General features: G+C 43.1%; 1 protein-coding gene across 2 annotated transcripts in view; it reads right to left on the bottom strand.

Annotated features, from left to right (window-relative positions):
• Positions 1-201: 201 nt before the first annotated feature.
• Positions 202-24,559, bottom strand: part of LOC135512670 (low-density lipoprotein receptor-related protein 8-like) — a 32,195-nt gene continuing 7,837 nt past the window's right edge. The window contains exons 6-14 of one of the 2 annotated variants that reach the window (XM_064934921.1): positions 18,808-18,979; positions 18,450-18,665; positions 17,895-18,013; positions 9,179-9,318; positions 8,086-8,227; positions 7,837-7,965; positions 3,709-3,783; positions 2,479-2,636; positions 202-1,632 (exon numbers count right to left, since the gene is read on the bottom strand). In XM_064934921.1, coding sequence (XP_064790993.1) covers positions 1,597-1,632; positions 2,479-2,636; positions 3,709-3,783; positions 7,837-7,965; positions 8,086-8,227; positions 9,179-9,318; positions 17,895-18,013; positions 18,450-18,665; positions 18,808-18,979 — 1,187 coding nt within the window. In that variant the 3' untranslated portion in view covers positions 202-1,596. The remainder of the gene's footprint in view (positions 1,633-2,478; positions 2,637-3,708; positions 3,784-7,836; positions 7,966-8,085; positions 8,228-9,178; positions 9,319-17,894; positions 18,014-18,449; positions 18,666-18,807; positions 18,980-24,559) is intronic. The other variant, XM_064934922.1, reaches the window with a different exon arrangement.

Below are 24,559 nucleotides of genomic sequence, written 5' to 3'. Positions count from 1 at the left end.
GAACGTAAAACCCATGTCTCTTGAAATATACTCATATTATGTGATGAATCAATGACAAGACATTCTACACTCCACAAATTGTTAGCCTGGTTCATAGTTTTGCATAATACTGTAACAAATGGAGAGTGATTAATCATGTGTGTGACTCAATTATGTACAGTGCATTCAGAAAGTATTCAGACCCCTTGACTTTTTCCACATTTTGTTAAGTTACAGCCTTATTCTAAAATAGATTTTTTTTAAAGCGCAATCTACACACAACATCCCAGGTTTAAAAAAGTTTTTGCAAATGTATTACAAAGTAAAAAAACTGAAGTACCTTATTTACATAAATATTCAGACCCTTTGCTATGAGACTCGAGCTCAAGTGCATCCTGTTTCCATTGAACATCCTTGAGATATTACTGAGTAAACAGTCTGAATACTTATATAAATGTGATTTCAGATTTTTTTATATATACACATTTGCAAAAATATCTAAAAACCTGTCTTTGCTTTGTCATTGTGGTATTGTGTGTAGATTGATGTAAAAAAAAAAAAAATTTAATCAATTTTAGAATAAGGCTGTAACGTAACAAAATGTGGAGAAAGTCAAGGGGTCTGAATACTTTCTGAATGCACTGCATATAAACATATACACTGAGTGTACAAAACATTGGGAGCACCTGCTCTTTCCATGCCATAGACTGATCCCTTATTGACGTCACTTGTTAAATCTACTTCAATCCGTGTAGATGAATGAGAGGAGACAGGTTAAAGAATAATTTTCAAGTCTTGAGACATGGATTGTGTAGGTGTGCCATTCAGAGGATGAAATGGCGAGACAAAATACTTAAGTCCCTTTGAACGGGGTTTGGTAGTAGGTGCAAGGCGCGCCAATATGAGTGTCAAGAAGTGCAACGCTGCTGGGTTTTTCACACAACAGTTTCCGGTGTGTATCAAGAATTGTCCATCACCCAAATGATATCCAGCCAACTTGCAACAACTGTGGGAAGCATTGGTGTCAACATGGGCCAGCATCACCGTGAAATGCTTTTGACACCTTGTAGAGTCCATGCCCTGACTAAATATGGGGATTAGTTGGAACATATAGACTAGCCAACCGATTGCAAAAAAACATTCAGATCTTGTCACAATTCAAGTGTATGCATGAGAGGTACAGTATCTCACATAGGCTGGACATCTGTAGCTAATCGCTGATATGCTCCAGGACCCCCAAGGCTGGGGTCAATTCCAATTAAACTCCAGTCAAGTTAGAAAATGCAATGACTTGGAAATATTCTCACAGAAAATCTTGTTCAAGTTGCTCAAGTAATTTTCAAGTCAATTGTTTAAGTACATTTTTAGCCTTCACTGAAACCAAGGTGAACTTGATCCAGGCTTTAAATGAGCCACAACTCAAATGAAATCAACATTGAGGTTGAATGAGCCCCTGGGAGGACCACTGGTCATCAAGGGGAAGTGCTGTAAGACACCTCCTCTCTTCTTCTCACTCCCTTTGGCCAGATAACCTGATGAGACTCCAGGGACTGCTGGCACTGGAAGGGGTGGGAGCACAGCTGGACACCGGTGACTCTTACACGTGACTTAAGACACTCAGTAATGGTCCAAGTCCAGCTTAACCAAAGTGTCCTGAGGAGAAGATGGCAGTTTAATAAGCATAGCGATCACATTCACCAAATCAAAGTTTATTTGTCACGTGCGCCGAATACAACCTTACAGTGAAATTTGTGCCACTTAAGCATTTTAACAGAGGGCAGTCTGTCAGATGAGGGCAGTCTGTCAGGTGAGGCACGGTATAAGACACCAGGGTCCTTGGAGTCAATTATTGTGAATAGTCCGATTCATATAATAGTTTGATTTAAACGTTTACATGCTTTGCAAGAACAACGATTTCCCTCATAATCCTGTTAACATGGACATGTCTGAAATCAGGCTACCTGATGGGACTTTGATAAATGCAGAAAATGGCCAATCAAAATAAACATTCCGCCACACAGACCATGATATTTTTGTGGAGCATATTTGATTCTTAGTTTGGACATATAACGTTTGTATGTGAAAAGATGCATACTTTCAGTTTTTCTGAACTCACTCGCGCAAAAGGAGGAAGGTCACGCTGCTCGTGCTTGCACATGTGCAGATCAAATACACCACTATAACTCTGATTAAGGCTTTTACATGTCCTAATAATTAGAAAGATTGCTCAGAAAACCAGGTGTTTTAATCGCCGTATGCTTACACCGATTAAGATGAAAGTGTTTACATGACTAATGCCATAACCGGCATAATCAGTTAATATCAAATTATTCGTTTCCATGTAAACACACTTAATTACATTAAAGGAATTAATCCTTTACTTATTAAAGGAAATCAAACTTTATAAAGGAATTAATTTATCTTTCATTCTTATTGAGATCTATTATCCGTTTTACCTAGGAATCCCACAGACTCGTCTTGTTCATTGGCAGGGCTTACCTTGACAGGACAAACCTCCATGCCTCTGGCTGGTGCTTGGATGAGGGGGTCCTGGGACTCCTTCAGGGAGAAGTCTTGGAGGTTGAGTGTCCTGGAGGGCCTGCACTCCTCCCTCCACCACCACAACACCACCCCCGCCAATAGCACACTCAGGACAACTGGGTAGAAAATATAGACTGGTTAGTTTTGCATTTTATTTTAAAAAGGTACACATACTTTATAGCTTCTAAGCATGTGTATAAGTAAGGTAATAAGTCATATCTATGTCTTATTAGCCATTTATTAGGCATAATTAAGTGTATTCTTATTCAAAGTTGTGTTAAAAGGCCAGTCCTTTATAACCTAATTGTTAGTCATAATAAAAAACACAGTATTTAAAGGCCCAGTGCAGTCAAAAACGTGATTTTCCTGTGTTTTACATCTCCACATGGAGTTTGGAATAATACTGTCAAATTGTGAATTTATGAGAATGCCCTTTTAGTGTAAGAGCTGTTTGAAAAGATGGCCTGAAATTTTTGCCTGTTTTGGTGGGATGGGCTAGTTGTGAGCATCCTCGTGGGTGTCTCGGTCGCGGCCGGCTGCGATCGAACCCAGGTCTGTAGTGACGCCTCAAGCACTGCCATGCATTGCTTTAGACCGCTGCACCCTTCAGGAGGCCCCTTTTTGACCATTTTAACTTAAATCAATCACAGTAAGGTACTTCATTGTTACCCAGAAATAATTTGATATTGAGATAAAAATGGCTGCACTGGAACTTTAAGAGCAAGTTAAACAAAAAACAGACTCTTAGTATGCTGTCTCTATGTGGAACTAACTAAGGCATAGTGCTTTAAGATGTGTTCCCTATACTAAAATGTTACCTTATTCTTACTTGCAGAAATATTGTCCAGAAAGGACCACATCGGACAGAAAGGGGCACACCTTATAGAACTAATAAGACATAAAAGGCCTTAATGGCTAGGTATAGACACGTATAAACTACAAATTAGTGGCTATTATGTGTACCTTAAAATAAAGTGTTACCGTTTGTTTTTGCATATAAACCATAAGCTGCTATTTCTATAAACCATAAGTATACCCATATTTACATAAAATGCTCATCATTTGAATCTTTCTTTACACCTGAGCAATATCATCTCTCCAGTACAGTTCCATAGATGGCATGATATAAACAGACCGTAAGGGATCTAAATGTAATGGATTCATTGCTAAATATACTACAAAACCTACCTATGAGCGAAAGGATTCCAGCAGAGGTTGTATCAGACAGCGCTGGGCCTGGAAGAGTGTGAGAAACGACTGTATCTAAAAAAAAAAGTAAAATAACAATTCCGCAATCAAGTAATCACAAAGAATAACAAATGGAAAATGTTTCACCAACTGCAATTTTCAAAAGGTTATGGGACATCAGTTTTCAAGGATGAGAATAGCTTTTGTATTGTTAATGTTTTTGCTAACCTTGCGTACGAGAGTCAATCGTAATACAGGAAGTTGTACACACAACAACTGGCCGCACCAGTTGTGCTAAAAAGCTACTTTGCATTTTCCCCCCCTTATTTTCTACTCTTTCGGACAGCTTAGTCTCCCATTCAGAGGACCCACACTTTTGTTAGTGTCTTATTGGTCAAGGTTACGCCAAATACCTACCACCACATCTCGTTCAGCCTATCAGTGGCCTTGATTCCCGGGACGTTAGTTGTAGTTATTCTATGACCCCAGCATGCTGTGTGGCCAAAAAGGTGCTTTCCCCATCCTGATGAGCACTTCCACAGTTTTCCCCTCCTGCTGAACTTTTTCTACTGTGGACTGAATCCCTCTGTATGTCTGATGTTTAATTTTGTGTGCATCTAAACGACCACATAGTTAATGTCAGTTATCTGAACCATCAGTGGTCAGATGTGGGTGTGTGGGATGTGTGCATCTTCTTCCATTAAACTACCCTTAACCTGGACATGCGCCTCCTCCTTGTTCTGACCGGACATTCTGTAGTGGTTGCTACCGGCCTTAAGCCAGCACCTAAGGTTTCTTATTATATTCGTGGTCCTTTGATTCTCTACAACCCTACCCCTATTTTTTAATAGGGATTTAACACCAGTAAACTGGGAGCTTAAGATCTCCTGATGAATCTCCTTCCTAATTCCTCCCAAAAAATACAGTATCTAGGGAACAATAATATACCATTTCAACTATCTGACTTCACTTTCACATTAGACCAGTGATTACAACAATACCAGCCCACCTATTTATGCTACTAAACACAAAGTCAAGTTCCCATTAGAAAACGTCACTTTCATGACGTTTAACTTGCATTGTTGACTATCTTTTAACCTCGTCCCCTGGCTATTGCACACAGCGCATATACGCCTGGGATATCAAACATTCAAAGTTGGCCTTAAGTGGACTGACCATAGAATTCTATGGGAGTGACCAACTGAGTAAAGTATCTGTCATTACATTTTTGTGAATCACACGACTGTGAGGCTCTGTGCTTGTGGTGTTCGAGCGCAAGGGTTCTCACACTTTTTAGGGCCGAGGACCCTTTTTGTGATAGCAAATTCATCAGGGAACCCCCATAATCAGAACACAACTTCAGTGAGATAACAACAAAAAAATAGCATATAAAGGAGTTTTACTATGACTTCGGCAGTGCATGGCCGGACAAACCAAGTCTTGGGCCCTGGGAAATAACATTTTAAAGGCCCATCTATTGCCATCAAAGAAAATATTTTGCAGTATGCAACCTAATTTCCTGAAATTCGTTTCGTCATGGGGCAGGGAAATGTTGTTTGTTGTTGCAGCTTTAAAGCCAATATCCTGCAATTATACACATTTTGCCATGAGACAGAGAGAAATCTTTGCACTTTTAAAGCTTAAATTACAGTGCATTTGAAAGAATATACAGTGCATTTGAAAAGTATTCAGACCCCTTGATTTTTTCAATTTTGTTACGTTACAGCCTTATTCTAAAACGGATTAAATAAAACATTTTTCTCAATCTACACACAATACCCCACAATGACAAAGCGAAAACAGGTTTTTAGGAAAACAGATACAGATAATTACACCTTATTTACATAAGTATTCAAACCATTTGCTATAAGACACGAACTTGAGTTCAGGTGCATCCTGTTTCAATTGATATTCCTTGAGATGTTTCTACAACTTGATTGGAGTCTACCTGTGCTAAATTCAATTGATTGGACATTATTTAGAAAAGGCACACACACACCTGTCTATATAAGGTCCCAGAGTTGAGAAAAAAGAAGAAAAAACATGAGGTCGAAGGAATTTTCCCTAGAGCTCTGACACAGGATTGTGTTGAGGCACAGATCTGGGGAAGGATACCAAAACATTTCTGCAGCAAGAACATTCCCCAAGAACAAAGTGGCCTCAATCGTTCTTAAATGGAAGAAGTTTGGAACCACCAAGATTCTTCCAAGAGCTGGCCGCCCAGCAAAACTGAGCAATCAAGGGAGAAGATGAACCTTCCAGAAGGACAACCATCTCAGCAGCACTCCATTAAATTAGGCCTTCATGGTAGAGTGGCCAGATGGAAGCCCTAAAGACTCTCAAGACCATGAGAAACAAGATTCTCTGGTCTGATGAAACCAAGATTGTCACGTCTGGAGGAAACCTGACACCATCCCTATGGTGAAGCATGGTGGTGGCAGCATCATGCTGTGAGGATGTTTTTCACTGGGAGATTAGTCAGGATCGAAGGAAAAACTAACAGAGCAAAGTACAGAGAGATGCTTGATGAAAACCAGCTCCAGAGCACTAAAGACCTCAGACTGGGGTGAAGGCTCACCTTCCAACAGGACAACAACCCTAAGCACACAGCCAAGAGAAAGCAGGTGTGTGGCTTCGGGACAAGTCTTTAAATGTCTGAGCATCCAGCTCGAGTCCGGATTTGAACCCGATCAAACATCTCTGGAAAGACCTGAATATAGCTGAGCAGCGACGCTCCCCATCCAACCTGACAGAGCTTGAGAGGATCTGCAGAGAAGAATGGGAGAAACCCCAAATACAGGTGTGCAAAGCTTGTAGCGTTGTACCCAAGAAGAGTCGAGGATGTAATCGCTGCCAAAGGTGCTTCAACAAAGTACTGAGTAAAGGGTCTGAATTACTTATGTAAATGAGATATTGTGTTTAGAATTTTTTATACATTTGCAAACATTTCTAAAAACCTGTTTTTTCTTTGTCTTTATGGAGTATTGTGTGTAGATTTATGAGGGAAAACCCCCCATTTAATCAATTTTAGAATAAGGCTGTAACGTAACAAAATGTGTAAACATTCAAGGGGTCTGAATACCTTCCGAATGCACTGTACATATCAGTGGAGTCTGCTGCGGGGAAGACGGCTCATAATAATGGCTGGAACGGAGAAAATTGAATGGTGTTTGATACCATTCCACTCATTCCGCTTCATTACCACGAAGTGCCTCCAACCTCGTGTGATATATATATTTTTGAGGAATACAAGAAGTATTCGAGTCAAAAAAATGTATAATTAGTGAAGTACTGTGGATACCAATATCCCTGTGAGCCTCCTAGGCCCATTTTTCCCAGGGTTAACAACATAAATTGTAGATGGATAATATGACATTGTGTTGTATTACACACTTTAAAAGTTATTCCACAGATCCCTTGGCCAAAATGTTTGACTCACAGGGAATTGATCAACAACGGCACTATCCATGGTGCTGAATCTCATGGTGCTATAGCCCATATTTGCTTATCGGTTTGTTTAGCGCAGCATCGGATACAGTATGTACCCTCTGGCAAAATCACCACAATAACTGGGTTATCATAAAGTAAAACTCAGCCACAACCTTCCCAAATTCAACTGATAGCCAGGTGCAATGGAAGAGCAAAGGGCCCTCCCGCTGGCTGACATCAGTCAATAGTAGGCTAAATACAATTTAATTTCCAGGCTGTAATTCAACTGATAATATTTTCCCTGTGGGACTCCCAATCACGGCCGGTTGTGATACAGCCTGGAATCAAACCAGGATGTCTGTAGTGATGCCTCCACCACTAAGATGCAGTGCCTTAGACCGCTGCGCCACTCGGGAGCCCTTAAAACTAGGCTACATCAATGAAACAGCGTGGTGACTTTGCAAGAAAAAAAACACTTAGATTCCTGTATATATTTCTCAACTTACAGTGGTATAATTATGTCTGATTTTTTTCACTGGTATTATATGCTTTTAAATAGCATCTCCAGTTTGAAAGGGAATCTCGGGAAGCCTGGGAAGGGCTTGCAATTTTCCCAGCAAGAAATATTTTTAAGTTTTCCAGAAAATATGAATCCCTACTGTGTAATAACCTAAACTCATTCCACATTCACATACTCACCATCATCATCATCACCGCTACTCCCTTTTGGAGGAATGCAGGTGAAGCTGGGAGAGCTTGTTCCAGAGAAAAGGTCTGGCACACACTCATATAGACAAACTCCGCCGTTATTTCCACACACAGCAGGGCCTGGGAACATCAGTCAGATAACATTAGACTAATTGACACAAACAAACTAAGGTTGAATCCAAAACTTTGTCTCTTGAGCACAGTTATCAACGTTTACTCGATGGGCTGACAGAGCCATACCTTTTGGTTGAAGAACCGGGTGAATGAGAACCAAGCCGCCTGGGGAAGCGATATTGGGCAGGATGACTCTGAAGTGGCTGCCATTGTGCTTGTCAGCACTACATATGGAGTGGGTGTCCTGTTCACTCCAGTATACATGTCCCTGAGAGACGTGAGAGAGTAGTGAACAAATGGCGACATCCAGAATACCACACTTTAGAGTGTATGAAACAATGGAATAATTAATGAGAGCTGGAATCCAAACCAGAAACCATCTGCCCTGGAAGCCATTTTATAATAATGGGGAGTATGTAAGGTGTACCATTTCCCCCCACTTCAGTCTTCTGTGAAGACATGGTGAACTTGTTCCAGAGAATAGAATCAACAATGCAATATTAGTTCAATGACACAAACTAGGATTTAAATACCAACCATTGTATATTTAAAAAATGTTTTTGCATATAGCTTATTTAACCTTTATTTAACTAAGTCAGTCACCAATTTTTATTTACAATGACGGCCTATCCCGTCCAAACTCGGACGACGCTGGGCCAATTGTGCGGTACCCTATGGGAAAAATAAATCAGCACCTTATACCACTGTGAAGCTTGGTGAGCCTGTTCTAGACAATAGGTCTGGCAATCACAATTATTAAATTACACTAGGATTACACTAGGATTTGCATCCCAAACATTGTACTTTGGGCACCGAGCCGATATTGGGCAGAATGACTAAAGAGGCTGCCACTGTGCTTCTCAACAATATACACATGTCCTGTTAGCTGTAGTAAACACATAGAGAGAAGAGAGAAGTGAGGGAACAGGGCGCAGCAGAGGGTATGCTTCTATACATAGAGAGAAGAGAGAAGTGAGGGAACAGGGCGCAGCAGAGTGTATGCTTCTATCAAACTTTTGTGTTTTAACTTCACATGGCTGGATTCTAAACCAGAAACATGCTCTGTTGCAGTATGCCCTTGAGGTGTAAGCCACATTTGTACTATTTCCCCCCACTTCAGTCTTTCCAGATCTGTGATCATGAGTTTTCAAAGACTAAAGGAAAGGAAACAGGGAAAGGTCTACAGAATAAGACCTTAGTGTCATTTGGATGTCCATACCTCAAACACTGCCAATCCGAAGGGCCTGTCCAGGTATCCATTGGACTCCACCACGGTCTTGCGATGCTGCCCGTCGAACCCAACCCTCGAGATGGTGCGCATCCCTGAGTCAACCCAGTACAGGAGTCGTCGAGGCATGTCTGTTGGAAAAACACACGCTATTCAAAACTCTGACTTTTTAGTGATACTATCTTATCAATTACATCAGTGTTTTGTAAATCAAAAACAGTTCAATTACTTTCTTTCAATTACTTGTTTCGATATCTCACAGCGGGATTCACCAGAATCTCTAGAAGCTCAAAGAACCAATCATTTTAAGGACACAAGGTCTCCACAGCAAGACGTAATTCCTGTTTCTTGCTTAAGGGTTCACAGGTTTGCCACTTAGGTTACGCGGCCGAGAGCAGGATTTAGAGCTCTCCTCCTCTGTGTTTCGGGTAATATACTGAAAGGAAAGTTTTTCACACTTTTTCTACCCTTTGTCTTCTGTTATGGCTAGTGTCACACGGCTAGCTACTGAGACTTGGCTAGCTTTCACTGGCTAGCATTGTGCTACCTAGCTAAGCTCCTAGCCCACGAGCAATGCTCCCTCAAAACATTTTCAGGACTGAGAACATTTCTGGTCTTCAGAGTGCAAACTTGAATGTTGTGAAAATTCTGTGAAAAACTGAGGCTGTACCTGCTTTGAGTTACAGTTTTAAGCTTTCACTACTGTGGCTATTTGATCCTAATGTAGACCTACCAGAGTGGCTTACCATCAAAAACAATGGAGAAAATGCATTCCATAACATTTTAACATGGAAATAGCTGTTCTATCATTCAGTCTACAGTAGCAGCCAGTGTGTGGTGTTAAATGTAGGCCTACATTCCATGAGACTTTTGAAAAGAAAACATGCAGGGCTTGACATTGAAAATGTTGTTGTGTTGTTTGATGCAAGAAACCACTACCCTCTGTCTATTGGCTACTTAGCTTATTCAAGCCGGTCTATGAGTGCTGGGTTCAGTAGTATCCCTTAACCTACTGAGAATGAGAGACCTCCAACGTTGGGTGTCTGCCCAAAGACTTTGCATACGACCTCACCTCAATCGAAAGATAAGGATGGTCTCAACATGTCTCTCGGCTCTGCGTCACTGGAAGAACACCTTGATCTTCGTTTATGGCACTCCCCTAAGGGTGGTGTGAACGAGGAAGGTGGTGACTGACCCTCCTGAATTGCCCAGACGGACAATACGACTGTGATAGCATACATCAAGCCCAAGGGTGGCCCTTGCTCTCTGCACTTACACAGCGTTATTATGTGAAGAACACACCTACTCTCACTACACACGGCTCATCCCTACATCTTGGTAGCCCCTCGATGGCCATGGAAGCCCTGGTTTGTGGAGATCACACCCCTGCTTTACGGCGAGCTTTGGCATTTGCTGTTACGCAGAGATCTTCTGACCCAAACTAACCAAGAGATTTTCCACCCTCACCCTGACACCAGGGCCATGCTCGTGAGAGGTTAAATCTGGATCCAACAGGCCTGCCTCTCAGAGTCAGAGACTATCCAGAGTGCCAGGGCCCCTTCTACATGCTCACTGTATGGAAACAAGTGGTGTGGAAAAAAACCCAGATATTTCCTTACCAATGCTCTGTATTCAAGGTTTTATGGTTTTTGCTGGACCTTTTTGGACAGAGGAAAGGATTTCTCCACTGTTAAGGTCTATCTAGCCGCTATCTAGCTCCGTCATATAGGCTTCGACAATAACACAGTGGGGAAAAACTCCTTGTGTCGTTTCATGAAGGGAGCGTGTCGCTTACGTCAAGTTTCCAAGCCTTGAGCCCCGTCTTGGGATCTGTCTATTGTGCTTGAGGCTATTTCACAGCAGCCTTTCGAGTCGCTGGAAAGCGTGGAGATGAAGGATCTCTCCTTAAAGAAGCTTTACTGGTCGCCTGAGCTCCACGCACTGTCAATTCACCTTTCGAGCCTACAGTTTGCCCCAGGTTTTTCCAAGGTTTCCTTGGTCCCTCCGCCTTCATGCCTCAGGTCAGCGACAATTACAATTGTCTCGTCTTGAAGCTTGTGGCTTTCCACCCAGCGCCCTTCACGTCTATGGAGGAAGAGCATATCCACCGTCTATGTCCAGTACACGCGTTGCACATCTACTTGAATAGAACGAGACCTTTGTGCAAGTACGACCAACTCTGTGTCATTGGCACCTCCCTACAAGGGGAGGTGTTGAAGAATTTTTATCAATAATGACTAAATAATGCATACATTTGGCATAGAATTATTACTAACAGAAGTTATATGCTGTCTGATAAAGAATGTTTCTACATAGGCAAAGAGGAAGTGTTAATAGCTTATTTTCCATCTTCTTTTTAAATAGGGAGCCAATTTTTTTTCAGCACTTAGTTCCATGTCTGATCAAACTCGTTTTCTCATGGCTCTCTTGTCCCTCTGTAGCAGACATATAGTGAGAAATATGTTTGGACAATGGAATCGCAATAAAATAACAGTATAGAATCGCAATCCATATAGAATTGTGAGAATCGCAATACACATCATATCGGCACTTAAGTATCATAATAATATCGTATCGTGAGGTCCCTGGAAATTCACAGCCCTAGTGAAAAGGGGACTAAATTGAGCTTAACGAAGCTACTGATATGTAGACTCTCACCGAGTCACCTAATGCGTAACTGAGTGCCTATGGAACAGTCTTAAATTAACATGGACTGTCAATGGCAACAAGTTGTTTTCTTACGAGTTCACATGTCAAACGACATGTTCGTTCACACGTATGTTGACGTTCAGATGCGTTTTTTAATGCGTGAACTTTGACATATATGTAAATGCGGGAATAAATAACAACATATTTCTGCCCCTGCCTTGTGTTTTTTCACGTCCCAGTTATCAGGGGTTGATCATAGACAAATTAAAATCAAATGGAAGTTTAGTCACGTACACATATTTGCAGATATTATCACAGGTGAAGTAAAATGCTGGTGTTTCTAGCTCCAACAGTGCAGTAATAATACCTACCTAGCAATACAAAACACACATAATCTAGAAAGTTTAAAGAAATTAAGAACATTCGGAATGAGGATGTCCAGATCAGAATGTCAGAATCCGGAATATACAGTGCCAGTGATCCTCACTGAACTTCTGGAGAGAGTTTGCTGCACTGAAAGTAAAGGGGCTGAATAATTTTGCACGCCCAATTTTTCAGTTTTTGATTTGTTAAAGTTTGAAATATCCAATAAATGTCGTTCCACTTCATGATTGTGCCCCACTTGTTGTTGATTCTTCACAAAAAAATACAGTTTTATATCTTTATGTTTGAAGCCTGAAATGTGGCAAAAGGTCGCAAAGTTCAAGGGGGCCGAATACTTTCGCAAGGCACTGTATATCCTACCAGTCAAAAGTTTGGACACATCTACTCATTCAATGGTTTTTATTTATTTGTACTATTTTGGAATCATGTAGTAACCAAAAAAGTGTCAAACAAATCAAAATATATTTTAGATTCTTCAAAGTTGCCACCCTTTGCCTTGATGACAGCTTTGCACACTCTTGGCATATTCTCTCAACCAGCTTCATGAGGAATGAGGAAATCAAGCTTTGATTATTTGAATCAGCTGTGTAGTGCTAGTGCAGCAACCAAAACGTGCACCCCTTGGTGTCCCCAGGACTGAGCTTGGAAAACCCTGGGCTTGATGATCATGCATTGTTAGATAGGCCTATAGTGGATTGATGCATGTGGCATATAATTACTATTGGAGTGCATAATTGCCATGGTGTTCACATCAAATGCAACAGCGCCAAAAAAACTAAACAAAATGTGGAATATAGGCAGTGTTAGACTTGGACTGGAATAGGTGCCGGTACTGTTTATATTTAGGTGCAGGAGCTCCAAAAAAAAACATTTCAGCTAATATTCTATAAGAGGTGCAGGAACTCAAGCAGCATAACATTTGAGGTGTCGGTACTCAGCTCTGGTAAGCTCCTGCCCAAGTCAAGCACTGAATATAGGCTACAGTTGCCAGCAGTACCATGTAAGAGGAAGACACGCTTCTTTTGAACCTAAAGTAAAGAAAATCTAAATTGTATGAGTAGACCCTTCCGTAATTGAGAGGCTGACCGTATTATAATAGCCTGCAGATGAACGTTATACTGTAGCTCAATGCTATTTTTTAAGACACAGGCGTCACGCAGATGTTTGTCAGGCGGTGGTATCACGACATGTCAGTCAGACACCTGCGGTGTGTGTGTATGTATATCTGGGTGGGTGTGCGTGAGTGCATGTGTGTTAAGGTGTGGTGAATCAGAGCAGGTGGTCAGTCCAGTTCAAGTGTTCAACAGTCTGATGGATTGTAGATAGAAACAGTCTCTGAACATGTTGGTATCAGACCACATGCTCCGATACGTCTAACCGACGGTAAGGGAGAGAACAACTCGTGGCTGGGGTGTGTGGGGCCCTTGAAGATGCTGCGGCCTTCCTCAGGCACCGCTTCGGGTAATGTCCTGGATGAGTGGGAGCACAGTCCCAGTGATACGCAAATATAATGCTGGATTTGCATTTGTAGTCTGTGATAGTCTATAGTCCTTTGCCACCTGTGTCGCGAGTCAGTTGTCGAACATCAATTACATTTTGAGTCTGTATTGTCTTTTTCCGTCCCTAATGGATTTACGGCGCTTATACTTTCGTAACCCAGGTTCTCTGATATTATGAGTGAGATATCCCCTGCTTGCAAGAGAGCAAGGAATAAGAGGCATGCTTGAGAATGACCAGAGGGCAGGGGAGTGGCTCCTTATGAGGGGAGAAGCTCACCTCATTCACCACTGGACTTGTCTGTCTCCGACAGATGTGTGTTTGGTTCTTCAAACTTTGATAGATTCTGATGAATCCCACTGTGAAATATCTCACTCATAATTACAGATAAGCTGGGTTATGAAAATAACCTCGAGTCATTGTAAATCCTAAATTAAAACTACATTTGGCCAACTGGTAAGCCAAAGATGGCGTAGCAGTGAAGACGTGTTTTTTCCTCTCGTGTACTTTTGTATTTTTCGTATTTTTTTGTAATATATATTTCAATTTTATTTTCAATCTCTTTTCGATTTTTAATTTGATTATACCTTCCGGTAACCTGCCTCACCCAATGTGATGCGGAATCGCTATTATTTTTAATTTTAGAACACATTCAAGAACCTCCAGAAGCTAACCAGCTAATTAGCTACAAGCTATTTAGTCATTGTTAGCCACTGCTAGCGGCTTTTACCTTCTGCACAGATAGCAGCCCTGTTTTTAGCCTGGAAAATACTCGCCAGTCTACCAGTATCGGACTGTCTCTACACAACAACGCCGGATTCCTGCCGTAATATCCTGGACCACTACTTCTGATCTTCACAGCTAGCTCGCAGCTAGCTCGCAGCTAGCTACAGCTAGGTGGCTTGCAGTTAGCTCACAGCTAGCTCACAGCTGCATGTCCCCAGGCACCCTCATTTGTTGACTTCTGTGATCTAAAAAGCCTTGGTTTCATGCATGTCAACATCAGAAGCCTCCTCCCTAAGTTTGTTTTACTCACTGCTTTAGCACACTCTGCCAACCCTGATGTCCTTGCTGTGTCTGAATCCTGGCTTAGGAAGGCCACCAAAAATTCTGAGATTTCCATACCCAACTATAATATTTTCCGTCACGATAGAACTGCCAAAGAGGGAGGAGTTGCAGTCTACTGCAGAGATAGCCTGTAAAGTAATGTCATACTTTCCAGGTCCATACCCAAACAGTTTGAACTTCTAATTTTAAAAATGTATCTTTCCAGAAATAAGTCTCTCACTGTTGCCGCCTGCCACCGACCCCCCTTAGCTCCCAGCTATGCCCTGGACACCATCTGTGAATTGATTGCCCTCCCCATCTTGCTTCAGAGTTTGTTCTGTTAGTTAACCTAAACTGGGATATGCTTAACACCCCGGTAGTCCAACAATCTAAGCTAGATGCCCTCAATTTCACCCAAATCATCAAGGAACCCACTAGGTACAACCCTAAATCTGTAAACATGGGCACCCTCATAGACGTTATCCTGACCAACTGGCTCTCCAAATACACCTCCGCTGTCTTCAATCAGGATCTAAGCGATCACTGCCTCATTGCATGTATCAGCTCCGGGTCCGCGGTCAAACGACCAACCCTCATCACTGTCAAACGCTCCCTACAACACTTCTGCGAGCAGGCCTTTCTAATCGACCTGGCCCGGGTATCCTGGAAGGATATTGACCTCATCCCGTCAGTTGAGGATCCCTGGTCATTCTTTAAAAGTAACTTCCTCACCATCTTAGATAAGCATGCTCCTTCAAAAAATGCAGAACTCAGAACAGATATAGCCCTTGGTTCACTCCAGACCTGACTGCCCTCGACCAGCACAAAAACATCCTGTGGCGGACTGCAATAGCATTGAATAGTCCCCGCGATATGAAACTGTTCAGGGAAGTCAGGAACCAATACACGCAGTCAGTCAAGCAGAAATGTGCATCCTGTAACTCCAAAAAGTTCTGGAATACTGTAAAGTCCATGGAGAACAAGAGCACCTCCTCCCAGCTGCCCACTGTACTGAGGCTAGGTAACACAGTCACCACCGATAAATCCATGATAATCGAAAACTTCAACAAGCATTTCTCAACGGCTGGCCATGCCTTCCTCCTGGCTACTCCAACATCGGCCAACAGCTCCGCCCCGCCCCCGCAGCTACTCGCCCAAGCCTCCCCAGCTTCTCCTTTACCCAAATCCGATAGCAGATGTTCTGAAAGAGCTGCAAAACCTGGACCCATACAAATCAGCTGGGCTTGACAGTCTGGACCCTCTATTTCTGAAACTATCCGTCGCCATTGTTGCAACCCCTATTACCAGCCTGTTCAACCCCTCTTTCATATCGTCTGAGATCCCCAAGGATTGGAAAGCTTCCGCGGTCATCACCCCTCTTCAAAGGGGGAGACACCCTGGACTCAAACTGTTACAGATCTATATCCATCCTGCCCTGCCTATCTAAGGTGTTCGAAAAGCCAAGTCAACAAACAGATCACTGACCATCTTGAATCCCACCGTACCTTCTCCGCTGTGCAATCTGGTTTCCGAGCTGGTCACGGGTGCACCTCAGCCACGCTCAAGGTACTAAACGATATCATAACCGCCATCGATAAAAGACAGTACTGTGCAGCAGTCTTCATCGACCTGGCCAAGGCTTTCGACTGTCAATCACCATATTCTTATCGGCAGACTCAGTAGCCACGGTTTTTCTAATGACTGCCTTGCCTGGTTCACCAACTACTTTGCAGACTACTTTGCAGTTCAGTGTGTCAAATCGGAGGGCATGTTGTCCGGTCCTCTGGCAGTCTCTATGGGGGTGCCACAGGGTTCAATTCTCAGGCCGACTCTTTTCTCTGTATATATCAATGATGCTGCTCTTGCTGCGGGCGATTCCCTGATCCACCTCTACGCAGACGACACCATTCTGTATACTTCCGGCCCGTCCTTGGACACTGTGCTATCTAACCTCCAAACGAGCTTCAATGCCATACAACACTCCTTCCGTGGCCTCCAACTGCTCTTAAACGCTAGTAAAACCAAATGCATGCTTTTCAACCATTCGCTGCCTGCACCCGCATGCCCGACTAGCATCACCACCCTGGATGGTTCCGACCTAGAATATGTGGACATCTATAAGTACCTAGGTGTCTGGCTAGACTAAACTCTCCTTACAGACTCATATCAAACATCTCCAATCTAAAATCAAATCTAGAGTCGGCTTTCTAATTCGCAACAAAGCCTCCTTCACTCACGGCGCCAAACTTACCCTAGTTAAAACTGACTATCCTACCGATCCTCGACTTCGGCGATGTCATCTACAAAATAGCTTCCAATACTCCGTTGTGTTACTAAAACACCTTATACCACCCACCACTGCGACCTGTATGCTCTAGTCAGCTGGCCCTCGCTACATACTCGGCGCCAGACCCACTGGTTCCAGGTCATCTACAAGTCCATGCTAGGTAAAGCTCCGCCTTATCTCAGTTCACGATGGCAACGCCCAACCGTAGCATGTGCTCCAGCAGGTGTATCTCACTGATCATCCCTAAAGCAAACACCTCGTTTGGCAGCCTTTCCTTCCAGTTCTCTGCTGTCTGTGACTGGAACGAATTGCAAAAATCACTGAAGTTGGAGACTTATCTCCCTCACCAACTTCAAACATCTGCTATCTAAGCAGCTAACCGATCGCTGCAGCTGTACATAGTCCATCTGTAAATAGCCCACCCAATCTACCTACCTCATCCACATACTGTTTTTATTTTATTTACTTTTATGCTCTTTTGCACACCAGTATCTCTACCTGCACATGACCATCTGATCATTTATCCCTCCAGTGTTAATCTGCTAAATTGTAATTATTCGCCTACCTCATGCCTTTTGCACACAATGTATATAGACAATTTTTTTCCCTTTTTTTCTACTGTGTTATTGACTTGTTTATTGTTTACTCCATGTGTAACTCTGTTGTCTGTTCACACTGCTATGCTTTATCTTGGCCAGGTCGCAGTTGTAAATGAGAACCTGTTCTCAACTAGCCTACCTGGTTAAATAAAGGTGAAATAAAAAAATAAAAAACACTTACACTCCAAGAAATATAAAACCAGTTTGGTGTAATACACATGTATAGAAGAACAGTCAAACATACCCAGAGAGATGGCAACTGGGTTCCATATGGCTGAGGTGATTAGTGGCAGCCTGCCTTCTCCATTCAGGCCAGCACGCTCGATCCTGGGGGAGCTGCCACCTTCTGCCCAAAACAAGAACCTGGGGAAACAGGAGCTCTCCATGACTACATTGGATCCGGCTTTGACATCCACATCTCTCCTGGGGGCATTCAAGACAGACTTTGAACCATCTAAATTAGTGTTGATCTAAACCCTATGACACTCTGTGCAAGCTGGAGACTGAGCGCAAATTACAAAGGCCTACTAATTTACATTTTGGGTACAGTGAACTGATAAGATTTCATTTTCTATTATAATTTTTTTAATAGGAGACCATGTTTGAGATCGAAAACCCTTATTGAAATTGAGAATACATCTTAAAAAAACATTTCTTCATAGTAAAAACAAATATATATATCTAATATTTAGAATTTGATTATGTAGTCGAGTTTAAATCTTTTTTATTAAAGCACAATGACCTGGGTGCATACAGTAGGTCTCCACGACTAATATTGAGAACTTCCAATCCAGCCTACCCCAACAAGGGTTCCACAGCCACTCCAGTGGGCATGGCCAGCCCTCCTATCAGGAGGCGTTGTGCAGAGACGTCCAGACGGGCCACATCGATGGAGTGAGTATCAGCGTTGGTCCAGTAGAGAAGCTCATGGATCCAGTCCACAGCCAGACCCAGGACAGCACCATGGCCTTTCAACAGCAGGACAGGCTCCAGGGAATTCCCATCCATGGAGATCCTAAAAGGCACGCAGGACAGATCAAATGTATGGGAACTAACATCTAGTACCATTTCACAGAGCAAAAGAACTGTGGTCAACATTCATATTGATATTAACAAGGGCCAGATTCAGAAAGTGTTTAACTCTCTGAGATGTGTACCTGTAGATGGAGCCTTGTCCTGGCCTTGCCCAGTAGACAGTGCGGTTTGCAGTCAGGGCAGCCATTGGCCCTGGTCCCAGTAAGTGAGCAGTCATCTCCCTGTACTCCATACCGGCAGTGTTGACCCGGCGCACCCCCTCAGAACTGCTCAACACCAGCTGAGCCACGTCTCCTGCGAGTACACTCAAATCAGTCCCAGACACTCAGGACTAACAAAAATACATCAACAAGCACAATGACAGAAAGGGCAATAGTGATGAAAGTAAACAGATATGCACATCAAACGAAAATATTTAGCCTGCCCTTTCCAATATCACTTTTGTTTATTAGCTTAATCAATTTGAATTTCCAATGTCACACCTTCATTAATGCAGGGCCTAAGGTTAGGATACTCTACATGCAACAGACTGAAGACTGAACGCACACTGGCATCATTAGCAAAGAGAAAGAGGGGTGTAATCATTAGCCAAACCGAATGTTTTGCAACAATATTTATATTGGACAAATTCAGATAGGTCCCTCCCTGTTTCATTTGCTTCTGTTTAAAAAGGTACCGAACAGTGACCCAAGTATGAAAAATGACATTGTGTGAATTTAACACTATTTTATGTAGAATGAGAGCAGTGACAGCAAAGCAAAAACTAAACAATGAGGTCGAAGGAATTGTCCATAGAGCTTCGAGACAGGATTGTGTCGAGGCACAGATCTGGGGGAAGGGTACAAAAAATATTATACAGCATTGAAGGTCCCCAAGAACACAATGGCCTCCATCATTCTTAAATGGAAAAAGTTTGGAACCACCAAGACTCTTCCTAGACTTGGCCGCCCGGCCAAAGTGAGCAATCGGGTGAGAAGGGCCTTGGTCAGGGAGGTGACCAAGAACCAGATGGACACTGACAGAGCTCCAGAGTTCCTCTGTGGAGATGGGAGAACCTTCCAGAAGGACAACCATCTCTGCAACACTCCACCAATCAGGCCTTTATGGTAGAGTGGCCAGATGGAAGCCACTCCTCAGTAAAATGCACATGACAGCCCGTTTAGAGTTTACCAAAGGGCAATATTCAACCCTAGTGTTTATAATATTTGTAATTTACCCCTGGAGGGAGCGGTATTATAATTTCACTTTCCAACTCCTTTCCACTATCATCAAGCTGTAATGGTAGACATTTGAGAAAATTAAATATCTACTCTGTCTACACAGCTTCCAAGGCAATCACTCCGCAGGAATGCGGTGACACAAAATCAGCTTTCCCAAGGCAAAGGAGGGATATGTTGTGAAGCACGTGAAGACAGACATCAACATATTATTCATTTCAAATCAATTGAGCATTTTAGGCACACAAAAAGTCTGAATACAAACATTTAAAACATTTCACAAAAAGTGCACAACTAAATATTGCATATTTCAAAAACACTAGAAAACACATTGTAGAAAGAGTAGATCACTACATCAACAAACCCAAACCCATTTAACAAACATGACCCTTTCAAAAGAATTACAGTCTACATAGACAGGCTACTGGATCTCCTCTTCAACGAGGTCACCCTTGACCCAACACCGTATGTGCGGAAGCTGTTTGAGCTGTCCATCCCAGGACCCCTGTCTGCCCAGTGTGAGAGGCCTGGCAAAGAGGAGGCCATAGCTGAAGCCAAGTGGGTGACTGAAGCCTGTTGGACTAGTAACCTTCCGGTTACTAGTCCAACGGTCTAACCACTACGCTACCCTGCCGCCCGTTTAAATGTTCACACCAGTAAACAGGTTGAAAATGGCAGATATGAGCACTGATAAACACCTACATTAGAACTCAGTGGTTGTACAGTAACATGATGCACTGTACATGACATCAGAGCTCATCCATCCAACTTGACACAACTGTGGGACGCATTGGAGTCAAAATGAACCAGTATCCCTGTGGAACGCTTGACACCTTGTAGAGTCCATGCACCGATGAATTGAGACTGTTCTGAGGGCAAAAAGGGGGGGGGGGGTGTCGTGGCAGAATCAGAAACCTTTAGGTAACATTTATAAATAAGATGTTTTATTACTTTTCAGATGTAAACGTATCTTTTAAACCATGTGAAGGGATGATCGAGGGGAACCAATTATCTCTTGGCTCCACAATGTCTGTGTGCCAGTCACTCCCTACTTTTCCCATTGGGGAGAGGTTAGGCTTGTCTTCTTATGGGAATGTGTCTAACTATTTTCATGTCCCCTCTGAGGTTGCCCTTATCTTGATTTAGTATATGGCCTAGGAGACTTATGTTTGGTTTGCTCTCTCAAGATTTGGTAATACAGGAAATATCAATGACGGGGGGGGGGGGGGGTGCAACTCAATATTAGGAAGGTGTTGCTAATGTTTGATATTTTCAGTGTACAGTTCTAACGTTTATGATCACTGATTGATGTAGTTACAAGATGATATGGCATCATAGCCTGGGTTGTTCTGAACAGACTTGCATGGTCTGGTGTTAGAAAACAACAATACATTTGGTTTTTAATACTGGCTGATGTAATTAACCCCCAGGGGTATGCGCAATGCCACCGGGGGTACGCCATATAAAATGTGATTCACATTTTTTTTTTATATAAAACATTTTTTACAGTTTTTTTTCCTTCACATTTTCAAACAGGCCATTTATATTTTCCAACGAGGCCTCATTTCCCTGCCAAAAATAAAATAATCTAGTGTTCAGCGAAATAACAACAAAAATGTCAAATACAGGTAGCCTAGTCAAATAATTAACATCCAATCACATTAACCGTTGCTCTCTCGTGGGAAGATGGTGCCGAAGAACATTGCTGATGTTTTACATTCTCCCAACCAGTTGTGCTATTTGGTTATTTTTTTTTACATTTTATGTAACTTTTTTTTTTTATTGCGTACATAATGTTGCTGCTACCGTCTCTTATGACCAAAACTCATTTCTGGACATCAGAAAAGCGATTACTCACCACGGACTGGAAGAACATTTTTCCTTTAACGAGTCCGACGAGAAGGATATGCTGCTTTCACTGGAACAGGCCCAGATCCACGCTTTTTGCATGAAAAAAAGACGCCGGAAAAGGGGCCTCAGATCGGGCATCCTTCTGAGAATCCAGAGGCGAGAGAGTAAACTCCCACTGCCTTCCATCTTCTTGCTAACGTGCAATCATTGGAAAATAAAATTGATGACCTACCAATAAGAATATCCTTGCAACAGGACATTAAAAACTGTAACATCTTATGTTTCACCGAGACGTGGCTGAACGACAATACAGACAATATAGAGCTAGCGGGACTTTCCATGCACCGAGCAGATCAGAGACTCTACCTCTGGTAAGCTGAGGGGTGGGGGTGTGTCTTTTTGTCAATAACAGCTGGTGCGCGATGTCTAATTTTAAAGAAGTCTCGAGGTATTGCTCGCCTGAGGTAGTGTACCTTATGATAAGCTGTAGACCACACTATCTACCAAGAGAGTTCTCATTTCTATTATTCGTAGCCGTCTATTTACCACCACAAAACAAAGCTGGCACTAAGACCGTTCTTAACCAACTCTACAAGGCCAGATGAAAAGAAGAAAATGCTCACCAAGAAGTGGCGCTCCTAGTGGCCGGGGACATTAATGCAGGCAAACTTAAATCAGTTTTACAAAATGTTTACCAGCATGTCACATGTGCAACCAGGATAAAATATCCTAGACCACCTTTACTCCACACAGAGGTGCATACAAAGCTCTCCCCCACCCTCCATTTGGCAAATCTGAACATAATTCAATCCTCCCGATTCTTGCTTACAAGCAAAAACCAAAGCAGGAAGTACCAGTGACTCGCCCAATACGGAAGTGGTCAGATGACGCAGATGCTACACTACAGGACTGTTTTGATAGCACAGACTGGAATATGTTCCCGGGATTCATTCAACGGCATCGAGGAATACACCACCTTAGTCATCGGCTTCATCAATAAGTGCATCGATGACGTTGTCCCCACAGTGACGTGGCTGAACGACAATACAGACAATATAGAGCTAGAGCATATCCCAACCAGAAGCAATGGATAACAGGCAACATCCGCATCGAGCTAAAGGCTTGAGCTGCCGCTTTCAAGGATTGAGAGACTAATCCGGACGCTTATAAGAAATCCCGCTATCCCGGAAACATCAAACAAGCAAAGTGTCAATACAGGATTAAGATTGAATCCTACCACACCGGCTCTGACGCTCAACGGATGTGGCAGGGCTTGAAAACTAGCGAGCTGCCCAGTGATGCGAGCCTACCAGACGAGCTAAATGCCTTTTATGCTTGCTTCGAGGCAAGCAACATTGAAGCATGCACGAGAGCAACAGCTGTTCTGGATGACTGTGTGATAACGCTCTCGGTAGCCGATGTGAACACAACCTTTAAACAGGCCAACATTCACAAAACCACTGGGCCAGACGGATTACCAGGACGTGTACTCAAAGCATGCATGGACCAACTGTCAAGTGTCTTCACTGACATTTTCAAACTCTCCCTGACCGAGTCTGTAATACCTACATGTTTCAAGCAGACCACCATAGTCCCTGTGCCCAGGGAAGTGAAGGTAACCTGCCGAAATTATTACCGCCCCGTGGCACTCACGTTGGTAGCCAAGAAGTGCTTTGAAAGGCTGGTCATGGCTCACATCAACAGCATCCTCCAGGACACCCTAGACCCACTCCAATTCGCATAACGCCCCAACAGATCCAATCTCAATTCGCACTCCATACTGCCCTTTCCCACCTGGACAAAAGGAACACCTATGTGAGAATGCTGTTCATTGTCTACAGCTCAGCATTCAACACCATAGTGCCCACAAAGCTCATCACTAAGCGAAGGACTTTGTGACTAAACACTTCCCTCTGCAACAGGATTCTGGACTTCCTGACGGGCTGCCCCCAGGTGGTAAGAGTAGGCAACAACATGTCTGTCACGCTGATCCTTAACACTGGAACCCCTCAGAGGTGTGTACTTAGTCCCTTCCTGTATTCCCTGTTCACCCACGACTGCGTGGCCAAACACAACTCCAACACCATCATTAAGTTTGCTGACAACACAACAGTGGTAGGCCGACAACGATGAAACAGCCCATAGGGAGGAGGTCAGAGAACTGGCAGTGTGGTGTCAGGACAACAACCTCTCCCACAATGTGAGCAAGACAAAGGAGCCGATCGTGAACGACGGGAAAAGGCAGGCCGAACAAGCCCCCATTAACATTGACTGGGCTGTAGTGGAGCAGGTCGAGAGTTTCAAGTTCCTTGGTGTCCACATCACCAACAAACTATCATGGTCCAAACATACCAAGACAGCCGTGAAGAGGGCACGACAAAACCTTTTCCCCCTCAGGAGACTGAAAAGATTTGGAATGGGCCCCCAGATCCTCAAAAGGTTCTACAGCTGCACAATCGAAAGCATCCTGACCAGTTGCATCACCACCTGGTAAGGCAACTGCTCGGCATCTGACTGTAATGCGCTACAGAGGGAAGTGCGAACAGCCCAGTACATCACTGGGGCCAAGCTTCCTGCCATCCAGGACCTATATAATAGGCAGTGTTAGAAGAAAGCCCATAACATTTTCAGAGACTCCAGTCACCCAGGTTATAGACCGTTTTCTCTGCTACTGCACGGAAAGTGGTGCCGGAGCGCCAAGTCTAGGACAAAAAGGCTTCGACAGCTTCTACCCCCAAGCTATAAGACTGCTAAACAATTAATAAAATCGCCAGCCACTGGATAATTTACATTGACCCCCCCTCCC

This window comes from Oncorhynchus masou, chromosome 24 (assembly GCF_036934945.1).
Source record: "Oncorhynchus masou masou isolate Uvic2021 chromosome 24, UVic_Omas_1.1, whole genome shotgun sequence".
NCBI lineage: Eukaryota > Metazoa > Chordata > Actinopteri > Salmoniformes > Salmonidae > Oncorhynchus > Oncorhynchus masou.
The sequence above is the reverse complement of the archived record's forward strand: the minus strand, read 5'-3'. Positions and strand labels throughout refer to the sequence as shown.